Genomic DNA, 23263 nt, shown 5'->3' with positions numbered 1-23263 from the left:
CAGCATCTTTGAAAAAATACGGTCCAATGATTCCACCAGCGTACAAACCACACCAAACAGTGCATTTTTCGGGATGCATGGGCAGTTCTTGAACGGCTTCTGGTTGCTCTTCACTCCAAATGCGGCAATTTTGCTTATTTACGTAGCCATTCAACCAGAAATGAGCCTCATCGCTGAACAAAATTTGTCGATAAAAAAGCGGATTTTCTGCCACTGATTTTGGTAATAAAATTCAATGATTTGCAAGCGTTGCTCGTTAGTAAGTCTATTCATGATGAAATGTCAAAGCATACTGAGCATCTTTCTCTTTGACACCATGTCTGAAATCCCACGTGATCTGTCAAATACTAATGCATGAAAATCCTAACCTCAAAAGAATCACCCTTTATGAGAGCTATATCTAAATCTGAACCCATTTCGATAAAAATTTTGCAGACTTAAAGGGTGATGTAAAATTTTACTTTGTGCCAAATTTGACGATGATCGGTTAGTAAAAAAGTGCAACGTGACCCCATTTGTCGAAATCTTGCGATACATATACATGGGAGCTATATCTAAATTTGATCCGATTTCTTCCATATTCAATAGCGTTCGTCCTTGTGACCATAAAAACACCCTGTATCAAATTTCATCAAAATTAAAGTTAATAATTGCGACCGGAATCCTGTAAACAACAAATACATGGACAGACGGACGGGCGGACGGACACCAAGCGCTAGATCGACTTAGGAGGTGATTCTGAGTTGACCGGTATATATTTTATGGGGTCTAAAATCAATATTCCTGGTAGGCACATTTTTTGGCCGATCAAAGTTATTATACCCTGGCCACTATGTGGTTTAGGGTATAATAATTCAATCAAATTCTAGAATTGGCATTAAAGTTGAGTTTCTTAAGCTCTTGAAAGTCTAATCCAAATTTTTAAATCAATTAAACTTCATACTGTTCAAAATGAAAATGTCAGCGCCAAGTTGGTGCTTTTTTTGAAAAGGCACCAAAAAGGCAATTTGGTGCTTTGTAGAAATCAAAAAGTACTAATTTTGGTGCTAAAATTACCAAATTGGCATCACTGATATAATACGCGTTAGTTTTGTATGATTCGGCTTTGTAGCCACGTATCATTTTCAATGGTTTAACTTTGGTTTTTTTTTTTCACAAATTAATTGAGGAATTTAATATGGTTTTCGAGTTTGATCCTTCCGATGTAGTTATTGAGCGATTATAATGCAAGTGATACGTGTGTTTGGAAAATATATTTAACACTTTAAACAGGAACGTGAAAAATCTATGGAAGTTATTTTTACTGAGTTCACATACGAATAACAAAAAGAAAAAACGAAATACTACAATCACTTACAGGGTGATACCTTAATTACGAGCTTGTGAATGACTGTTGGTTCCTATACACAAGGTCAGAATAGATTGACTGATATAGGCTTGGAGACGTTTAGATTATGAGATGCAAACACGACGACGTTTACATCAACAAGATCAAACACAGGAAGAGGGCTATTCTCTAATACCACAACAGCAATCGACGAATATCAATTATTCCAATCCTCTGTTCGTTACAACGAACGGTGTTGGCACTCCCGCCACATCGCCTCTATTGAATTCCAATACACAACAGCAACAAAGTATCTACCAACAGCAGGCATCCACACTTATTGGAACAAGCCATAACCAAGTGCCTATAGAGGACGCGGACGACAATAAATATTCAAAAGCAGGCCGTCAGTGGAATCTTCGCTCGTTGTCCTCTCGTATACAGTCTACGTCCGGGCAAGCTTTGCGTAATTTTATCCAACAACCTTTGAGTGCTGCAGCCGCAGTAGTTACTGGTAGCTATCAGGAGGAAGTCACACCCAACGGAATAAGTGTCTACGAAAACAACAATTTTTCCGGAAAATCTCATCCCATCCAAGAAATTGAAGACGATTTAGAAGATCTTTTTGACAAAGAGAGCATTGTAGTCATGGCGGCCAGAGACCGAACGGGAGAGTTTAACAATGCGATTAGATCGCTGCAATCACGGAATATATCAAGGGCTGTAAATATACGAGATCCACGGAAAGCTAAACAAATACAGAGCTATTCGGAATTTATGATGGTAGCCAAAATGATAGGGAAGAATATTGCAAGTACATATGCCAAACTGGAAAAATTGACAATGTGTGAGTAAAATGTGGTCATTTCAAAAATAAGGATTAGGGAATATTAATTTGAAATTTCATTTGTTTTAGTGGCGAAAAAGAGAACACTGTTCGATGATAGACCTCAAGAAATCCAGGAATTGACATATATTATAAAAGGCGATTTGAGTGCATTGAACCAACATATCGCAAGGCTACAAGAAATTTCTAAAGATCAGCAACGTACAGTCCATGGAAAGCATTTGGTATCACATTCCTCTAATATGGTCTTGGCTTTACAATCGAAACTTGCCAGCATGAGTACCGATTTTAAACAAATCCTTGAAGTTCGAACCGAAAATCTAAAACATCAAAAAACACGTCGTGATCAATTTGGCCATTCTTCGGTGCCCATTAACACAGTGCCGCCAACAACGGCTAAGCAAGGTTCATTGCTATTAAGTGAGGAAAACATCGAAATTAGCATTGATATGTCATCGACCAGTGATACCTCTCCGTTGCTTGGTCCTCCGGCCCGAATACAATCCCAACAACAATTGGCAATCTATGACGAGTCCGATAATTATGTCCAACAAAGAGCGGAAACTATGCAAAATATAGAATCTACAATTGTGGAATTGGGTGGTATCTTCCAGCAATTAGCACATATGGTTAAAGAGCAAGAGGAAATCGTCGAACGTATCGATACCAATATACAAGACGCTGAAATAAATATCGAAGCGGCTCATGGTGAAATTCTTAAATATTTCCAATCCGTATCGAAAAATCGTTGGCTTATGATAAAAATATTTGGCGTGTTAATATTTTTCTTTATATTCTTTATTGTTTTTATGACATAGTAAACCAACCACACCATTATCATACATTATGGGTCAATTGTGTGTTATCTGAAAAGGATTGATGCTTTTGTCCATTATAGATAAACACCCTTCACCCTTAATAAAAAGTTATGCTATATATATTTTATATGTAAATGTAAATCTATGGTGGAAATGTCTTACGAAAAGTTTTAAACGAAATATGTGTAATTTAATTTAAAAATCCGATGTGTATATGAAATATAACATAAATAAAACAAATTTGTTAATATTTGAAAAAAAATCTTTTTTAGCCTTTTCGATGAAGGATCAATTAAGTTAGTTTAGGTGGCAGCCCGTGGCGAAATTTTTCTCGTCCACGATTGCAGCCCGATTCTTTGTTTTGCTTAGGGACAGTGGTCCTCCTTCTATAGCTGAGACTGAACGTCGTGTTAAGCAACCAGGGGTGATAAACCACCACGAAAATCTTTTTTTGGGTTTCAATTGAATCACAAAATCATTTTTAAAAGTTCTCAAATAGCAGAAATTAACTGGACTATGAAATTAAACACTATCGAAAGGTCAATTTTTTTAATTTGACTTTCTTGACTATCAAAATTTGGAAAAGCCGAAAATAGAAATCATACTATTCATGAGGAAGCTCTTTCCAGCGTTTGGGGAGTGTTGAGCCCAATTGTTTGTGTGGACTCATGAAAATGGATGAAATATGCTACATAATTTAACTCCGAAGTATAATCGACAGCCATCCAAGTGGCCTAATGAAGGGCGAAATGGCCGAAAAGGTCGAAAGGCATGTACCGTTTCAGTAGTCTGTGAAAACTGTGACAAAAGTATTGGTCTTGGAATTTTTTCCATAATCACCCTGATATTCCAATCTGGCGCCCACCTAGGTAAAGTTAGTTTAGGTATAACGGCAGCCTTTTATTTAGTCTCACTTTGACTATTCAGTCTATTGTGATATGCGATGAATTTCTCAATGGGTGCTGCCCAATTCTATGTTTAGTGGAACAAATCTACTTTATCAAAAATTTTTAAAAACAAACATTTTTTGAGTGTAGGAGAAGGGATTTTAAAGCGAAAATGTTAAGTAAAGAATGTGTCGGAAAAGCCTAGTTTTCGAGATATCGACACCTAAAAATTCTTATATCCCTTTATATTTTTGTTAATTCTAGCAGCATTTTTTCATGAAATGAATGAAATTGCGTTTTTTGCGTTTTTGGTAAAAATAGTACATTTTAGAGAGAAAATATTAAGTAAACATTTTGTCGGAAGAGCGTAGTTTTCGAGATACCGACCCTTGAAAAGTGCGTATAGGGGGGCCTCCTTCGGCCGGGGTTTGGGGCTAACGCGAACCCAAAGTGAACAGGAGGCAGGCCTTCGGCCGGGGTTTGGGACCTTCTCCTATAGACAGAATCCAAAGTGGGCTAACGCGAACCCAGGACCTATCCGGTTCCATGTTATTCTATATATATATATATATATATATATATATTAATTTTTGGGATGATTATGTGCGATGGATACTAAATCCAATATGCTTGATAATGAAAACTTTAGGGACCCGTAACTCCGAAAATAGGTCTTTCCGACAAAAAGTGGTATATTACATTTTGTGTTTAGAAAAATTGGACCAATCGGACCACTTGTACTAAAGTGAAGTTGGTTTTTTTAAAAAAGTGGAGTAGATTGAATAAAATTGAAGTAGCATACATTTTTGAAAACAAAACAATAGAATTCATTTTATTAAACCCACCACCATAGGATGGGGGTATATTAATTTTGTCATTCCGTTTGTAACACATCGAAATATTGCTCTAAGACCCCATAAAGTCGTGGTGAAATTCTGAGTCGATCTGAGCATGTCCGTCCGTCTGTTGAAATCACGCTAACTTTCGAACGAAAGAAGCTATCGACTTGAAACTTGGCACAATTAGTTGTTATTGATGTAGGTCGGATGGTATTGCAAATGGGCCATATCGGTCCACTTTTACGTATAGCCCCCATATAAACGAGAAGCAAATTTCATCCGATCCAGCTGAAATTTGGTACATGGTGTAAGTATATGGTCTCTAACAACTATGCAAAAATTGGTCCACATCGGTTAATAATTCAATGATTAAAACCGCTATGTTCATCGCAATTAAAGGAATAGGAAAAACAATTATGTAATATGGGGAAAAATTTTAAAATATGAAGCAGAACAAAAAGTGAAGCAGATTTTTGAAAGAAGGAGTGACGAAGTAAATTTTGTGAAAATGAAGCAAAATACTTCGATTGAAGTAGTAGCGGCAGCACTGGCTATAGGTTAGGTTAGGTTAGGTTAAAGTGGCAGCCCGATTAAGATTCAGGCTCACTTAGACTATTCAGTCCATTGTGATACCACATTAACTAAAAGTACCTATTACATATGGGCACTTCTAGTTTTAACCGCTGAACCTTCCTGATTATTTTTCTTTGTTGAACCAACCAGATTGTTCCAAAAACATTAGCAGACTGCTTAAGTTAACGTTTTCCAGATCCGCCAGTAATCTGAAGCTATATGCTCCTAAAAGTTGCTTGCGCTTTACACAAAATGCAGGACACTCACACAAGAGGTGTTTAATTGATTCTTTTTCCTCCGCATCATGACAGCTCATACAATAGTCATTATACTTCGCGCCAATAGTTTTTGCAAAATCGCCTATCAGGCAGCGACCCGTTATAGCAGATATCAGGAGTGATATCTGACGTCTCGAGAACATTAGCATATCTAGTGTGCGGTTTAAGTTGAAATGGGGCCATATTTGCTTGGTGTCGTTACAACCCTTGCAATTCTCCCATCGAACATTTGCCATCCTAACAGCCTTCTCACGCAGCATGAGCTTGCAGGTAGCTAGGGGCATACCAACAAATTCCAGTTCCCCTGGAATATGTAAGGTAGTCCCTAGCCTTGCCAACTCATCCGCTTCGCAGTTCCCCGGTATGTTCCTATGGCCAGGCACCCATATTAGGTGAATATTGTACTGCTCAGCCATCTCATTGAGAGATTTGCGGCAGTCGATGGCCGTTTTCGAGTTGAGGAACACAGAGTCCAAGGATTTTATTGCAGGTTGACTGTCTGAGTATATATTAATGCCAATATTTGTTGGAACATTACTTCTCAGCCACTTCGCCACCTCTCTTATTGCTAATATTTCTGCCTGAAAAACACTACAGTGATTAGGTAATCTTTTCGCTATTCGAATTTCAAGATCTTTAGAATATACTCCGAACCCCACTTGTCCATTCAATTTGGAGCCATCAGTATAGAAATCTATATATCCTTTATTCCCCGGGGTCTGTGTACACCACGCCTCACTGTTGGGAATTAGAGTTTCAAACTTTTTGTCGAAAAGTGGTTTTGCCAGGGTATAATCCACTACGTTAGGCACATCTGGCATTATTTTGAGGACCGAACTATGACCGTACATTTTTTCCGACCACAGCGATAGCTCGCGCAACCGCACAGCCGTTGTTGCAGCTGACTGTTTGGCCAAAATGTCTAAAGGCAATAGATGTAGCATGACATTAAGGGAGTCTGTTCCTGTCTTACTAAATGCGCCTGAGATACATAAGCTCGCCATACGCTGAACTTTATCTAAACAAGTCGGTTTCTGAAGTGCCGGCCACCAGACTACAACACCATATAGCATTATAGGTCTAACTACTGCAGTGTATAGCCAATGCACAATTTTTGGTTTTAGTCCCCACTTTTTCCCTATTGCCTTTTTGCACGAGTACAAAGCTACCGTGGCTTTTCTCGCCCTCTCTTCAATATTAAGCCTAAAATTCAGCTTCCTGTCCAAAATAACGCCAAGGTATTTTGCACACTCACCAAAGGGAATTTCAGTACCCCTAAGGAAATGGGCCTAACCGTGGGAGTTTTACGATCTTTGCAGTACATGACTAGTTCTGTCTTTGCTGGATTTACACCAAGACCATTATCTTTCGCCCATTTCTCAGTCATCCGGAGAGCTCTCTGTATAATATCTCTGATTGTGGATGGGAATTTTCCCCTGACTGCTAGCGCCACATCATCTGCGTATGCCACCACTTTTATCCTTTCTTTTTCTAGGGAAACCAGAAGGTTGTTTATAGCAACATTCCAAAGAAGAGGTGATAGAACTCCTCCTTGGGGAGTGCCTCTGTTCACATACCTTTGTATGTTTGCTTGCCCTAGTGTGGCTGAAATACGTCTCTTTATTAGAAGTTCGTCTAACAGCCTAAGTATACCTGGATCAACATTCAGAGTTGTCAGTCCATTTAATATCGAGCTCGGATGGACATTATTGAACGCCCCTTCGATGTCTAGAAACGCCACGATTGTGTATTCTTTGACAGATAGTGAGCTTTCAATAAAGCTGACTAGTTCATGCAATGCGGTCTCAGTAGACCTGCCCTTCGAGTATGCATGCTGTCGTTTCGAGAGCAAACTTGAATCCACGCTAGTTCTAAGATACATGTCTATCATCCTCTCCAGGGTCTTAAGTAGGAATGAGGATAAGCTGATTGGTCGGAAATCCTTCGCACTCGAGTGAGAGGCTTTTCCTGCTTTAGGTATGAAGACGACTTTTGTTTCCCTCCACTTTTCTGGAATATATGCTAAGTTTACACATCGTTTATATATCACCGTCAACCAGGGGATAACTCTTTCAGCCACTGCCTGTAACTCCGCCGGAGTAATTCCATCAGGTCCGGGGGATTTGAATGGTCCAAAGCTATTTAAAGCCCATTTTATTCTAGATTCCGACACAATTTCCTCGATAGGAAATGATCGCTGAGCCTCTGTTACACCGCCGGAACATGGTTCAACCGTCTGATTTCCAGGGAAGTGTGTGTCCAAAAGTACCTCCAACGTCTCCTCACTGGACGTTGTCCAATTTCCCTCCGATGTTTTAATGAAACCCGGAGCGGTGTTAGTGGATGCTAGTACCTTCCGTAGTCTGGAAGCCTCTGACGTATTCTCAATACTGCTACAGTAATCATCCCAAGAGTTTTGTTGAGACCTTCTCAGTTCTCGTTTATATTCTCTCAGATTCATCTTGTAAGTGTCCCAATCCTCCGGAGCTCTTGTGGACTTTGCTTTGTTAAAGAGCTTCCTGCAGGATTTCCTCATATTACTTAACTCCGTAGTCCACCATGGCGGCCGATTTTTTCCCCTTGGCTTTCCTCTAGGGCAAGCAGCTTTCAGTGAAATGTTGAAGGCCTTAGTAATCCGCTCCACTGCGTGTTCGATATCTTGCACAGTGCCCATATTTGTCTCCGGCATTTCCGGTATCATCGAATTGAACGATTCCCTATACCTATTCCAATCAGCTTTCCTAACATTTGGCGGAAATATGGTCTTTGAAGTACGAACAGCCAATCTGAAACTGATGTAGCGATGATCTGAGAAGCTATGTTCCCTCAAAACTTGCCACTCAGATATCTTATCATTCAGTTCCGGAGAGGTCAACGTTACGTCCAAAACCTCTTGTCTGTTCCTGGTGACGAAGGTTGGTGCATCTCCCTTATTGCAAACTACCAGGTTAGTACGCAAAATAAACTCTATTAGCGACTCTCCCCTTGCATTAGTATCACTACTTCCCCAAATACTATGATGTGCATTTGCATCGCATCCCATAATGAGTTTTGTCTTTGTTTTTAGTGACTCCTCAACTAAGGTCTTAACGGCACAGGGTGGCATCTCCCTATCATGTCCCATGTAGACCGAAGATACCCAATATTTGCATGTGGATATCTCTAGACTGGCTACGACAGTGTCTGCATTGCTCAATGAAGGAAGCAGAAACAAGTTTAGTTCGTTTTTAGCAATTATACATGCTCGATTTATATCGGTACCGGTATTATGCAAAAGTTTGAAACCCGGAGTGCTTAATTCACAGATCTTGTCCTTATATATGTGTGGTTCTTGAATAAGAACTATATCTATGTCTCCTTTCATCAGGAGAACTTTTAAGGCAGCACAAGCGGCCTTACAATGGTGAAGATTTATCTGGAGGAACCGTAGAACCATCCAAATTTTCAACCACCGTCACATCAGCCGCTTCAATTGAGTCATCAAGGGCTTCCTCTTCACAGATCTCGGTGACTCTCGCAACAATCCGCGGTTCAGTTTTGGTGAGGCTTGAGCCTGTAGAAACTTCCCGCATATGATTTTCGCCATAGTCTGCAGGTTTTATGTCTCCTTCGGCTTCGCTAGGAGATTTTTCCACTGCTGACTCTACCGGAGGCTTGTCCGTTTCGGAATCCTTTGGCTGATCGCTTTTGTATACCTTCATATGGATATCATGAAAGCCATAACTTACGCGTCCTTGGGTCTGGGCTAGATGTGGCAGCGACTCTATGTTTAATATAAACACCGCATGTCGTCTTGGTCCATCCACCTCATCCAAACGACCAACCTTCCAATCGGCGGTTGGAAGATCTGGGTTACATTCTTTTAGTCTCTCTAGTATTGACTCAGGATCAGGAGGGTTTGCCGGTATCCATGCATGTGCTCTAGGTTTAGCCGGTATGTCTTTTTTATCGACTAACTCCAAAGCGGCTCCTTCCCAAACTTCACCAATTAGCATCAATGCAGCTTTAAAGCAATCCATAGACCTCTGGTCTGCAAAAGCTATTAACTTATATCGTCCTTGATACCATCCAGCATCTTGCCGTCGAGGACTTGGTCCGGGAAACTTTTTTCGCACCTCTGAGTAGACACCAGACATCGCGTTCTCAATTTCCCCCCATTTTTGCCTTGGAATCATACCGTCCAATGCTCCTTTATTAATAATAGCCATCACAAGGCTGTCTTTTGCAACTGAGGCAAACGATCTTTGATCCCGTTTAGAGGATGGCAGCTCATCCGGTGATCGTTCCCTTTTTCCAGCTTCAAGAATTCCTTGAGCCCATTTTAAGGAATCGCTTTGCTTAGCCGACAACGTGCTTGGGTCGACTGATCCTAATTTCTTTAGGATAAACAAAGCATTTCTTCGTACCTTGAATCTCTTTCGAGAGGGATTGCCTCCTTTTGATGTCGTCACCTTAGAAAAGGTTCGACTTGCCAAAGTGTCACCGCCAGTCGACCCGTCTACAGGTCGACTAATTGGGCCTAGGGTTGCCAGATGATGGTTGCCGAAATCCGGGACATTGCGCCGTACATTCCGGGATTTGTCGGGACAAGCAAAAACAGTCATATTTTTCGATTTTAGTTCCCCATATTTTATAACTTGGTAAATTTGCATAAACGCCATGGCGTAGTCGTAATTATCAACAAGCTTTGAAATTCCTAAATATATTGGAGCCTCTGAAACTTTCTCCCAAGATGGCTGCGACGATTTTATATAAAACGTAAATAATTTTGGGAATATTTTTTTAAACGGAAACCTAAACTCATATTTACTGGCATATTACTTTCGGGTTTGACAAACAAACTTAAGCTCTGAGGTGACAATCGCTGCTTCTTTTGTAGTGGCTTTCGACTGGACTGGGAATTTGGATATCGGCATGGACATGGTTTTAGGTATATTTCGTATCCGAATTGGGGATTGTTATAGTGTCACTAAAGGGTCTATGGTAATCACAGGATAAAATCGAACTTTGAAATGATGGCAGGAAGCACAAACTTGATTTATAATTTGTTAAAATGCATTTTGCAGAAAAACGTGAATTGGATATTTGCGTATATTTTTTTTTTTACATTTACTACTCAAGTGACAGCTGATGATTCGCAAGACAGTGATTTGATTTTTTTCTCAAAGTGGTGAGATTAAATGAAATGGTACAAAATCGGACAAACAAATGTACATTTAAAATGTATGAAAATCCAAAACCAAAAATATTTTTGAAAGCGATTTAATTTTAAATCGTTTTCATTTTTAAGAAATGTAATAAAAAAAAACATATGCCTTGAGTAATTGAAATTCCGGGATATTTGGTAAATTTTGTGAAAGATCCGGGACACTTCCTAGAGACGAAATTCCGGGACAATCCAGGCGAATCCAGGCCATCTGGCAAGCCTAATTGGGCCTGACTCTTGGTCGATGCCCAAATTTATAACTTCAGTCGTTACCCGTCCACTGGGCCCTGAAGTTAGCAACCCAGTGGATGGCTTTGAATTTCGCTGCATGGTGGTTTATTATTTCCACCACACGTGAAATTCGTAATAAGTACTTATTACGATGAAATACTCCGCTATTAAAAAAACACGTCCGTTCAGTTCGACGGTTGAAGAACAATTGGCTATAGTTGATTCTGAACCTACAGATTTAGTATGCCACTAATATTGAGTCCATTATTAAAAAAAGAGGAAATCGCTCAATTAGTGTGGTAATAAATCCAAATTTCCGAAAATAGATCAATAGATTTAAGTAAGAGCTGCATATAAGTCTAAATATATCAGCTAATACATGTACATTTGAAATTTGACCAATATTGGTTAATAAATAAGAGTATTATGGCCAAATTTGGGAAAATCGATCGATGCATATATATGGGAGCTATATCTAAATCTGAACGGATTTTGATGATATTTTCCAGATTTGGTTGATACCACAGAAGGTTACCTTGTGCTAAATTAGAGTAAGATTGGGCACTAAATAAGACTATTATGGTCAGAAATAAAGTTATAAGGAGTACATTTCTCAAAAACGGATCCTAAAAATAAAATAAATAAAAAATATAAATATAAATAAAATCGGATCATAGACCTTATAATACATAGATGGGCCATGGGTGTCAAACTATGTTTGACAGTTCCGAAGATTAAGAATAAACGAGAAAAATAAGAGCACGCTTACAATCTCTTTCGTTTTCCTTTTTGTAGTTTGCCAATTTTACACAAAATTAGACCGTTTATGATGCACCAGCGGATTTATAAATAAATTAATATATTAAAAGTTCATATTTGAACAAAAAATTGTGACCAAAACCGCGAAAATACGAAATTTAATTTTGAGCAGCATTGCTCTTTACGAACAACACAAAAGCAAATGCACGAAAATTAATGTTTAGGACTGACTCTTTACGAAAAAATCAAAACGAAATGTCCGAAAATTAATTTTTGGTACTGACACATTTTTTTTAAAGAGACACATGGCTTATCTATATAACATCTATTGTCTATGGGTCGGATGGTATTGCAAATGGACCATATCGGTCCACTTTTACGTATAGCCCCCATATAAACGGACCCTCAAATTTGGCTTGCGGGGACTCTAAGAGAAGCCAATTTCATCCGATCCAGCTGAAATTTGGTACATGGTTTCAGCATATGATCTCTAATAACCATGCAAACATTGATCCACATCGGTCCATAATTATATATAGCTCCCATATAAACTGATCCCCCGATTTGGCTTGCGGAGCCTCTAAGAGAACCAAATTTCATCCGATCCGGCTGAAATTTGGTACATGGTGTAAGTATATGGTCTCTAACAACTATGCAAAAATTGGTCCATATCGGTTAATAATTCAATGATTAAAACCGCTATGTTCATCGTAATTAAAGGAATAGGACAAACAATTAGGTAATATGGGGAAAAATTTAAAAATTTGAAGCAGAACAAAAAGTGAAGCAGATTTTTGGAAGAAGGAGTGACGAAGTAAATTTTGTGAAAATGAAGCAAAATACTTCGATTGAAGTAGTAGAGGCAGCACTGGTTGGCACATACCCCAGTAACTTACAAATTTTCTGGCAACTCTATTCCGATTGTTGTTCTAGTCAATTCCAGCTGATATGATATAAAAACCCATGTTACTAATCTTTGTTGTATTGAAAACTTCGTTCGAACCTTGTGCTTTACTTTTCTTTTGTAATTCCTTACTTAAAAGCATCCAAAATGATGCCCGAACCAGAAAATTGTCCGGGAACACAAAGTGCCAACGCTGGATTGGGAAGTGCTTGTCAGGGGTGTCCAAATCAACAGATATGCAGCGACCCAAACAAAAAACTTGAAGATCCCGGCAAAGCTCTAGTGGCCGAAGCCATGAAAGATGTTCGCAACAAATTACTTATATTGTCCGGCAAAGGAGGAGTGGGAAAGAGCACGGTTACTATGTTGATATCGCGATATTTGGCAAGAAATTACAATGAGAAAAATTTCGGTGTGTTGGACATAGACATTTGTGGTCCCTCACAACCCCGTCTATTGGGTGTCGAAGGAGAAAACGTGCATCAATCTGGATCTGGATGGTCACCTGTAGGTGTGGATGACAACATATGTTTAATGTCAATAGGATTTCTACTAGGCTCCCCGGATGATGCCATTATATGGCGTGGTCCAAAAAAGAATGGAATGATTCGACAATTTTTAAGTGAAGTCGATTGGGGCAATTTGGATTTATTGATTTTGGATACACCACCTGGCACATCGGATGAACATCTTTCCGTGGTTTCCTATTTACGAAACGACCAAGATCCAAATAGCCTAAAAGCTATTATTGTTACAACACCACAAGAAATTTCGTTATTGGATGTCCGAAAGGAAATCAATTTTTGCAAAAAACAGCGTATTGAAATTTTGGGTGTAGTAGAGAACATGAGCATATTCCGCTGTGGACATTGCGGTAATACTTCGGAAATATTCCCTGCGAAAACTGGAGGTGCTCGGGCTATGTGTGAAGAGATGCAAGTGCCTTTTTTGGGATCACTTCCTTTAGATCCAGAACTAACTAAAGCTTGTGATAAGGGTGAAGACATAACAACTCTTAGAAACGCAACAACCGAAGCCTTGGAAGAAATATGTAAAAATATTGCCAAGATATTGTAAAAAATACCTTTTTTTATAATTATTCCGACAAAAGTGTTTATGTAAATAAATTTTCAGAAAAAATCATTTCTTTAAGAATTTTTTCGAAAGAAATTTTTCTAAAAGAACACTTTCGTTTCTATAGGAAATTAATTATCAGATGTATTTTTTTAGGAAATTTTCCAAAATTTTCAATTATATAGGAAATTTCAAAAAAATGTTCATCACTATACGGAATTTTCAAAAATTTACACCTCTAAAGGAATTTTTCAAAAATTGTCTTTTCTATAGGAAGCTTTCAAAATTTTAACTCCTTTGGATATTTTCGAATTGTTTAATTTTTATTTTATCTCTATAGGTAATATTAGAAAATTTTTATTTCTACAGATAATTTTCACATTTTTCATTTCTATGGGAAATTTTTATCTAACAAAAATTTTCAGTTCTATAAGAAATTTACATTTTTTTCGAAAATATTTTAAAAACTGTAATTTCTATGGCGAAATTTTCATCTAAGGGAAATTGTCGAAAGTATAGAAAAATTTTATCTCTGTAGCAAATTTTCGAAATTTTTCATCTCCATAGACAATTTTCGAAAAATGTTTCATTACAATACGTAATTTTCGTACATGTTTATTTTTGTACAAAAATTACGAAAATTTTTTTATTTCTTTAGGATTTTTTTTTTGAAAATTTTCATTTCTATTGGAAAATTTTCAAAATTTTCCATTTCTTTTGACTTTTCTATTTTTTTTTTATTTCTATAGGAAATTTTCGAAAATTTTTACTTCTATAGATAATTTTCAACATTTTTCATTTGTATAGGAGATGCTCATCTCTATAAATAATTTTCGATAATATTCATCTCCATAAGTAATTTTCGCAAATTGTCATTTCTAGAAGAAATTTTCGTAAATTTTTTTAACTTAAAGCAAATAAGTATTGGAACTTCGATTTTTTTTTTATTTCTACTGGAAATTGTTAAAAAACTTTCATTTATGTGGCAACTTTCGACATTTTTTTCAATATGAAATTTGCGAAAATGTTAATTTCTATATACGAAATTTTTTTCTCTATGGGAAATTTTCGGAAATGTTCTTTTCTATTGGTAATATTCAAAAATTGTCATTTCTAGAGGAAATTTTCGAAAATTTCCATCTTTTACATCAAAATGATCTCTGTAGCAATGTAACATCGAACATTTTTCGTTTTAAAATTTTTTTTTTAACATTTTTATTTCTATAGGACAATTTCGAAAATGTTCAATCTTTATAGTAAATGTTTTCTCTATAGGAAATTTTCGAAATTGTTTCATTTCTACAGGAAATTTTTGAACATATTTTTTCATTTCTATTGGAAATGTTCGAAAATTTTTATTTCTATAGGATATTTTTGAAAATTTTCAATTCTATAGAAAATTTCGTTTTTTTTATTTAGAGAAGACAATTTCGAAAATGTTCATGATGATGAGGTAATTTGCGAAAAATTTCATCTCAATAGCATTAACATTTCATCTCTATAGCAAAATTTCGAAAAGTGTCATCTCTATTTCCATTTTTACAGGAAATTGCTGAAAATTTTACATTTATATTCACAATTTTCGAAAATGTTCTATAGAAAAATTTCGAACATTTTTATTTCTATAAGAAAACTTCGAAAATGTTCAGCCAATGGAAATTTTCAAAAATGTTAATTTCTTTTAGAAATTTTCGATTTTTTTAAGGAAATTTCGAAAATGTTTATCTCTATAGGCAATATTCGAAAATTTTTATTTCTATAGATATGTTAATTTCTAGAGGAAATTTTCGAAAATTTGCATCACTAGAAAATTTTTGTAAGGAACGAAAATTTTCCATTTTTACAGGAAATTTTTATTTCTATAGGACATTATAGAAAACTTTCATCTCTACACAAAAAAAATCTGATTCAAAAATTAATTGATCAAATTAAGTTTTTAATTGAAATGTCTTCAATCACGGAAATGATAGTATCAATTAAAAAATTAATTGAAAGTCAATTAACAAATTAATTGATACTATAAATAAAAATAAATAAAAATTTTTGTGATCGATTTTTCTTTCAATTAAAAATGTTTGTTTCAATTAAGCTCAACTACGACTTTAACTTGAAAAATGTTCGTGAAATTTTGTTCTGTGTATGGGAAATTTTCAAAAATTTTTATTTCTATATGACATTTTCGAAAATTTTCAGAAATTTTAAAAATTTTCATTTCTATAGAAAAGTTTGAAAATTTTTATTACTGTAAGAATTTTTGAAAACTATGGGTTAATTTTTCAAAAAATTATCTCTATAAGAAATTGTTCGAATTTTTTGAAAATTTAAATGTCGGCAGGAAATTTTTGGAAAATTTTGAATTCTCAAATTTTCATTTCTATAGCAAATATTTGATATAGCAAATATTTTAAAATATTTATTTGTCAAATTTTCAAATATTTTCATCTTCTATAAGAAAATTTTGTGATGGGATTCAATAAAATTCCTCATATAATAATGCCAAGGTTTTATTACATATAAGTGACATTTTTATTTTACTGATCAGATGTGTAAGATTTCTAAAACTAGTGATACAAAAAATGATGTTATGGGTGGAAAAATGTAAAAGAAACGAATGGCAAATACTAACTAGCAAAGAAAAACAAAACACATAAATCCCGTTCCACGGGACGACAAAACAGTTAATAAGAATGTATCAGTTACTAGTGGTTGTTGTTGGTGGGGATGTGATTGTGCTTCGCTTATTTGATGATGAGAGTACTTGACTTTGGGTTATATTGAGTTGTGTTTCGGTCAATGCGGTGCTTTCAATTTGGGGTAGAAATGTTAAATTTTGAGTGGTGGATAAAGTTGAACGCGTTGTGGATAATAATGAAAGTTTAGATGACGGTTGATAGTTTTCATCTTGATTATTTTCATTAGCATCTGTATGTTGTATTCCCAAGGGCGGGGCGGGCTGTTGTTCGTCTATTGTATCATCCAGACTGACAGATTTTCCTGCTAATACTGTGGTTATTGCGTCCTGCTCCATTGGTTGCTGCTCCGTCAAAGTCTGCACCGTAGTGGTACTGTCCATCAAAGAGTTATTTGCCGTAGAGGGTATTATATGAGCTGGTTGGGAATGCAAATGCTGGGTTTGTGTTTGCGTGTGTATTGAATCGGGCATTTGTGGTGGTTCATTTTGTATACACACCGAGTCGGTACAATCTTTAACTTTGTAAATACCAACTAAGTAATCGGCAAGTTCAAACATGTTAGATCTTAGGGAGATAATAATAAATTGGGCATTTTTTGTTCGCTCCTTAATGTAGTGAGCAACAATGGATATATTTTTAAAATCTAAGGCAGCATCGATTTCATCCATAAAATATAATGGAGAAGGCTTGTAATAATGCAGCGCGAAAACCAAAGCCAAGGAGGATAGAGTTTTCTCACCGCCCGACAAGTTGGATATATTCTTCCAAGTTTTCTTGGGTGGCCGTACACTAAAGGATACACCTTCTGTGAAGGGATCCATGGAATCTACCAATTCTAATTCGGCATCACCACCTTGTGTTATCATCTGGTACATTTCCTTGAGCTTACGTGTTATTATATGAAAACCTTGCATAAATTCATTGTAGCGTTTTTTACGCACATCATCATATAACTGACGCATTTCATTACGTTTGCAGGTGATGTCTTCCAATACTTTTACTCTTTCCAAGTACACATCACTTTTTTCCATATACTCTTGGATACATGAGAGGTTGGGTTTCTTTTTCAACAGTTCCTCTTGGACGCTCTCTTTGTATTGGATGTCTTGTAGAGTATGAGTTGCCAATTCTTCTTCGGTATATTTTTTTAGAGGGGCCAGTGGTTCTGTATCGCCTGGTATTTCATTTAGACGCAATGGTTTCAATTGATCACGCCAATGGGGTATTTGAGATTTCACTTCGGACATTTTGGCTGCTACGGTCTGTAATTTTTGTTCGATTTCCACACGTTTTAGTTTCAAATCACTTTCCTTTTTCTGTATAGCTAATATTTCCTTATGAACACCCGACGATTCGGATTTGGCCTTATCGATTGCTTCTTTAGCTTCCTCAAGTTCTTTTTGAAGTGCAACAATTTCTTCATCGTAACCTTGACGTTTTTCCGAAAGCTGTTTTAACTCCTCCTGGGCTTTTTCAATTTCAGCGTTCAGACGTTCAATTTGATCTTCCAATTTTTTGACATTACGAGCAACATTGGTAACCTCAACCTTAAGTTTCGAGACATTAGCTTTCAGTTTTTTAATTTGATTTTCTAAACTTGTGATTTTGGATTGAACGGTTTTTATTGTGTCTCCATGTATACTGTCTATTTTCTTTTTAATTTCGGTGATTTTTTTCTCAATCTTTCCAGCCTCTTCTTCAGCCTGTTTCAAAGTCTCCGTTTTCTTGACAATCAATTCTTCAACAGTTTCCACTTTGGCCGAATCTGTTAATGTTTGGTCCATACGTTTCTTTTGAGCTTCCAATTGTTTGAATATACGTGGCAATTGTTCCTCCAAACTTTTAATGGAAATCATTAATTTTTGCACTTCAGCTTCGGTGCGCTGATGTGTAATGTTTAGCTGTTGAATATCTCTTTCTAAACGGCCCTGTTCCTCCTGATTATAGTTAATTTGTGATTGATATTCTTCGCATTTCACTTGCATTTCTTCCAATGCCTGTTGTGAGATGCCTGAATTATCCAAAGATTGTCGAGTATTTGTACGAACTTTTGTACCCATTTTACCACGAATCTGTGTCCGTCCACCGCCCGACATTGTACCAGAAGTTTCGATAAGATCACCATTTAAAGTGACCACACGAAAACGTTTTGCCCCGTAGGCAATACGTGTACCCTGTTCCAAGTCTGTGGACACTAAGGTGTTACGAAGAGCAAAATAGAATGCTGGTAAAACACGTTCGTCGTCAACGCGTACCAAATCATAAAGTCTAGCTGCATTCTCTGGCCTGAAAAGAGCAAATGGAAAATTATCATCCTAAAAAATTTTGTTTTAATCACCACCACCTACGTTTTTATTGGTCCTGATTGGTTTTGTAAATAGGACACCTTTTCCAAGGCAATGAACGATGCTCTTCCTACATCGTAACGCTTTAGATATTCAATGCAAGTTTGGGCGGTATTTACAGTATCGACGAGTATATTATCTAAACGACCACATGCCGTAGAAATAGCAACATCATATTTCGAATCAATTGCTCCCAAATCACCTAGACGTCCCAATATTCCGGGAATTTTTCCTTCAGCTTTCTGACGCATTAGAAAGTCCAGTACTTTATTATTGGAACGCATAGCTTGAATACTAACCGTTTTTTCATTGATCTAAAATATAAAAATTAATACTATTTTTTAAAATATTTAAATTTTAAAATATAATCTATTGCTTACCTCTGACTTTATCATTTGTATTTTTTGCCTCAACTGTTGTTCATCTTGTTGTAGTTTTTGTAAGGTTTGTGTTTTCTCATGTATTTCTTTTTTGAGTAGTGGCAAACGTCCCTTTAGTTCACCAGTTTTTTCCTTTTTATCCTTTAAATCTTGTTCTGACTCCTCATATGAAGCCTTTAAAGTTTCATATTTACGGGTTTCAGCTGTCTCATCACTTTTTAAAATTTTCAATTCAGATTGGGATAAAGCTAAATCTGCTTTGGCTTCGTCAACATTCAATTTTAGGTCCATCAATTCTGTTTCTAGTTTCTCACGTTTTTCGATCAATGGTTTCGTTTGTTCCTCCAAAACCGTATAGTTACGTTGTAGTTCTTCTTCTTGTTCGGTTTTCTGTTTCATCAAACGTTCAAGCTTCTTTTCGCATTCTTCAATTTCCTTCTCATTCTTTTCGGGAACTTTACGAAGATCCTCAAGTTCTGATTCGTTTTTGGTAACTTGTGTTTTATTTGTATGACGTCTCTTATTCATAACGGTCATGGTTTCTTGAGTTTCAGCAAAATTGCCTTTGGCTTTCTCTAGTTTCTTTTCAATTTCTTCTTTTTTCTTGCGTAAATTCTCGTGATTTCTAAATTAAAATTGGAAATTATATGAATACAATATTCCAAAGTTTGTAAAGTTGTAAATTTGTAAAAAATTAAGGTTTTATAATTTTCTGAAAATAGGAATTCGCCAAAAACTATCTCTTGTCAATGCCAGAGAGTCGAATTTTAACGAATCAATATGATTTTTTTAAAAAAATTTGGTTTTGCAAATGCAATTAGAGAAGAGCGAATCCATAAAGTTGAAGAGCGAATCCATATACGTGCCTGGGACCACAAACCCCAAAGTTCTTAGAAGGAACAACTTTTAACATTGGCCCAAATATACTAATCATCGTGTAACACCGTAATTAGTTAGGATGAAGTCATATCTCAATTAATCGACTTTTAGATTTTTTTTTAAACTACTTTCCCTTAATAAAAATCAATTTTTTCAATGGACCAAAATCGACTAATCGATTTTTGATATTGGCCAAATTAACCTAATCTTGGAAATTATTTGTTGACAATATTTGTATACAAAGATAGCCATAAATGGCCAAACTTCCCAACTACACATGCATATTTTTATTTTAACTGAGTCTCATGCGTGTTATGTATTTCAGCAGCATTAATTTGAATTTGGCGAAATTACCAATTTTTTAAACTTAGTATTAAAAAAATTCCGATTCATCGAAGTTAACCCAACTGGCATTGATTTTTACGAATTTTTTAGATATTTTTACTTTCTTACAAAAAGCCGATAGGTCAACTGTATCAGCAATTGCCGATTCCTCGATGTTTGTCGACATTGAGAGTTAATTGGTCAATTGGGAATGATTTTGGGAGCTTACAATTCTTCTATCTTCTTACAAAAACTTGAGTTTAACGATTTATTTTGCAAATAAAAAAATATTACACTTACTGCATTTCCTTTTTGACAATCTCTTCTTTTTCTTCCCTCTCCTTGCGTAACGTCTCCACTTGGCCATCGTGTTCTTTGAGCTCATTGCTAACCTCCTCATGGTGTTTTGTATATTCTTCCAATTTTTTATTTTTTTCGCTCAAATATTTTTGAATTCGCAAATTTTTTGTGCGAGTATTTTCATTTTCTTGTCGTAAATATTCTACAGCTTCATTATAGGGTTGTTCCAAATCTTTCATTTCCCGTTCGGCCAATTTACAACGGTTATGCTTTTCCGTACGTTCCTCTGTTAATTGCTCAACACGTTCATTGATTTTTACCAAGGGTTCCTTATAGCGTGTGGTACCCACAATGTCTTCCAAGTATTCCAACATGCCACATTCACCTTCTGTCAAACCTTTGGGTTTCATCATAGATATCGATTCAACTTCGCCCTAGTTAATTTAAACGGAACAATTTATCGTTATGGTATTTTAAAATGATTTAAAATCCATATGACCTACCTGGAGAATTAGAAAGCGATTGTGATCTAAATCGACATGATGTTTTTTCAGAAGTTTTGCCACCTCTTTGAATTGTTTTCGTTTGCCATTGATTGTGTAAAATGATGAATTATCCCTATAAGCGGTTCTTTCCACAATAATTTCACTATCGGGAATTTCCTCACACGTTCCATCGTCTTTGTCAATAATTTGCCGAAAATGTACAGCCACTGAACACATATTGATATTTGGGTAACGAGCAGAATTATGCAAAAGTGTTGAGATTTTCTTGCAACGGATTTTATTGGCGCGATAACCAAATACAAACAACATAGAGTCAATAACATTACTCTTGCCACTGCCATTAGGGCCAATGATAGCTGTGAAACACTGAAATTAATGACGACTTTTAGAAAATATCACATATATCTCAAAACAATTCCATGACTTACATGATGAAAGGGCCCCAAAACTACCTTGCCTGCATAGCTTTTAAAATTAAAATTTTCAATTTTCTTTATTATCAAACGGGGTCCCTTGCTCTCTGTTGAACAATATGGAGGTATTGGTGGTGGTATATAAATGTCTCCGATGCGAGTTCCACCCTCTTCATCATCGGAAATGTTAGCATCATCCAAAGCGTCACCAGCCATTGGTTGTTCCGTCATTTCAATATCATTTTGAGAAGGTGGTGTTTGAGGAAGTTGTTTTGAAGTAGCCGCGCTACTTGTCGATTGGCGGGGATTGCTCGTACTCTTTCTGTGGGTTCCTTCATCTACTCCACTTTTTCTTCCCACTGCCACTTTGCGCCTCGTTGTCATTGCAATAGTTTTTTATTTCTTTTATGTATCGTTGAAGCTATTCACAGTATTTTTTTTTGCATCAGTATTTTGTTTAATTATAGCGTTTTCCTACCACTCCGATTCACAATTCCTTTAGTTTGCTTCAACTATGCGGCAGCAACAAAAAATACATGGCTTGTGTTTGCTGGAGCGATTTTAAATTTGGTAGCACAATTAAAGTTTCTCATTTTCAAAAATAACAACAACAGTGCTGACAACATGTACAAGCTAAATGCAAGCACTATACAGGGATGTAAGTTTCGTGCCTACAAGTGGGTAGCATGTTCGAGTTTCGAACCGAAATTAATCAATTTATTTAAAAGCAAGAAATTATAAATATTGTTGTTTATTAAAGAACTAAAATAAAACTTTTACTCGCAGAATATATATTTAATATTCAGGTAAAAGACTTTGTACAAAATGCAATGAAAATGTTCTATTTGGATCAGGAAGTGAGGTAAAATTTAGTTCAGACGCAATGAAATTTGGAGTTTTCATGGCACAGAAGTCATCTTAAAAAGAAAAAAAAAAAAAATCTGAGAAAAAGCGTAAAAAATTAAATTTTCCATAAAAAAATTAATCGATTAACTTTTCAAATATTTGGAAATTTCCATAATTTTATTTGCCTTTTTTGTACATAGTAAAAATTGGTAAATAAAAATTTATAAAACAAATAATTTCCACTTTTTGTAAAGTCAAAATTAAGACCATCTCTACAAAACCATTTTTGGATGGATATTAAAAATAATGACTTAAGGAGAGTACTACATATTTGGAAATTTCCATTATTTTATTTGTCCTTACTGTTTTGTACATAGTAAAATTTGGTAAATAAAAATTTATAAACAAATAATATTTAAATATCACTACTTCTTGTAAAGTCAAAATTTAGTCCATCTCTAGAAAACCATTTTTGATGTACATTAAAAATAATGACTTAAGGTGAATACCAGAGAACGGCTGCGATCTACCGCAACCGACCAGTGTATTTAGTAAACTTCAATATTTGCAATCTTAATGTGAGTACTATGTTTGGTTTTTCCACCAAAACACTGAATTAAATGTACAAAAATATATATGAAGACGATTACATTTTTATCACGTCTTGTGAAAATATGGATGGAAAAGTCCCAAGGCATAGATTGCGAAACATTTTATATTTCTAAATTGTTTCAAATAAGTAACCGTGAAAACAAGTTAGTTTTCAAGTTGAAAACTGAACATAGTACCTACCTTTATGGAGACTTCCATTTTTTTTTTGCTGGGAATATTTTT

At 35.9% G+C, this 23263-nt stretch overlaps 3 protein-coding genes across 3 annotated transcripts; 2 read left to right on the top strand and 1 right to left on the bottom strand.

Moving 5' to 3' along the window:
* Positions 1-1319: 1319 nt before the first annotated feature.
* Positions 1320-3254, top strand: Syx5 (syntaxin 5). Its single transcript, XM_075296333.1, has 2 exons — positions 1320-2174; positions 2244-3254. The coding sequence occupies exons 1-2, from the start codon at positions 1460-1462 to the stop codon at positions 2990-2992; spliced, it is 1464 nt and encodes a 487-aa protein (XP_075152448.1). The 5' UTR covers positions 1320-1459; the 3' UTR covers positions 2993-3254.
* A 9465-nt stretch (positions 3255-12719) lies between these two features.
* On the top strand, positions 12720-13812 carry Nubp1 (NUBP iron-sulfur cluster assembly factor 1). The gene has a single exon (XM_075296332.1). It carries the CDS (start codon positions 12817-12819, stop codon positions 13744-13746), a length of 930 nt encoding a protein of 309 aa, XP_075152447.1. The 5' UTR covers positions 12720-12816; the 3' UTR covers positions 13747-13812.
* A 2433-nt stretch (positions 13813-16245) lies between these two features.
* On the bottom strand, positions 16246-22136 carry glu (structural maintenance of chromosomes 4-like protein gluon). Its single transcript, XM_075296325.1, has 6 exons — positions 21599-22136; positions 21168-21536; positions 20665-21098; positions 19162-19786; positions 18785-19095; positions 16246-18722 (listed from the first exon to the last, which is right to left on the bottom strand). The coding sequence occupies exons 1-6, from the start codon at positions 21965-21967 to the stop codon at positions 16436-16438; spliced, it is 4395 nt and encodes a 1464-aa protein (XP_075152440.1). The 5' UTR covers positions 21968-22136; the 3' UTR covers positions 16246-16435.
* Between the last annotated feature and the right edge of the window lie 1127 nt (positions 22137-23263).

This window comes from Haematobia irritans, chromosome 2 (assembly GCF_050003625.1).
Source record: "Haematobia irritans isolate KBUSLIRL chromosome 2, ASM5000362v1, whole genome shotgun sequence".
In the NCBI taxonomy this organism is placed as follows: domain Eukaryota; kingdom Metazoa; phylum Arthropoda; class Insecta; order Diptera; family Muscidae; genus Haematobia; species Haematobia irritans.
This window is presented reverse-complemented; position numbering and strand designations above follow the sequence as displayed.

Coding starts and splice junctions, on each gene's coding strand:
- Syx5 (XM_075296333.1), top strand. CDS start 1,460: ATGCAAACACGACGACGTTTACATCAACAAGATCAAACACAGGAAGAG. Junction 2,175..2,243: donor ACTGGAAAAATTGACAATGT/GTGAGTAAAATG, acceptor CATTTGTTTTAG/TGGCGAAAAAGAGAACACTG.
- Nubp1 (XM_075296332.1), top strand. CDS start 12,817: ATGATGCCCGAACCAGAAAATTGTCCGGGAACACAAAGTGCCAACGCT.
- glu (XM_075296325.1), bottom strand. CDS start 21,967: ATGACAACGAGGCGCAAAGTGGCAGTGGGAAGAAAAAGTGGAGTAGAT. Junction 21,099..21,167: donor ATCGCTTTCTAATTCTCCAG/GTAGGTCATATG, acceptor TAAATTAACTAG/GGCGAAGTTGAATCGATATC. Junction 19,096..19,161: donor TACAAATGATAAAGTCAGAG/GTAAGCAATAGA, acceptor TTTATATTTTAG/ATCAATGAAAAAACGGTTAG.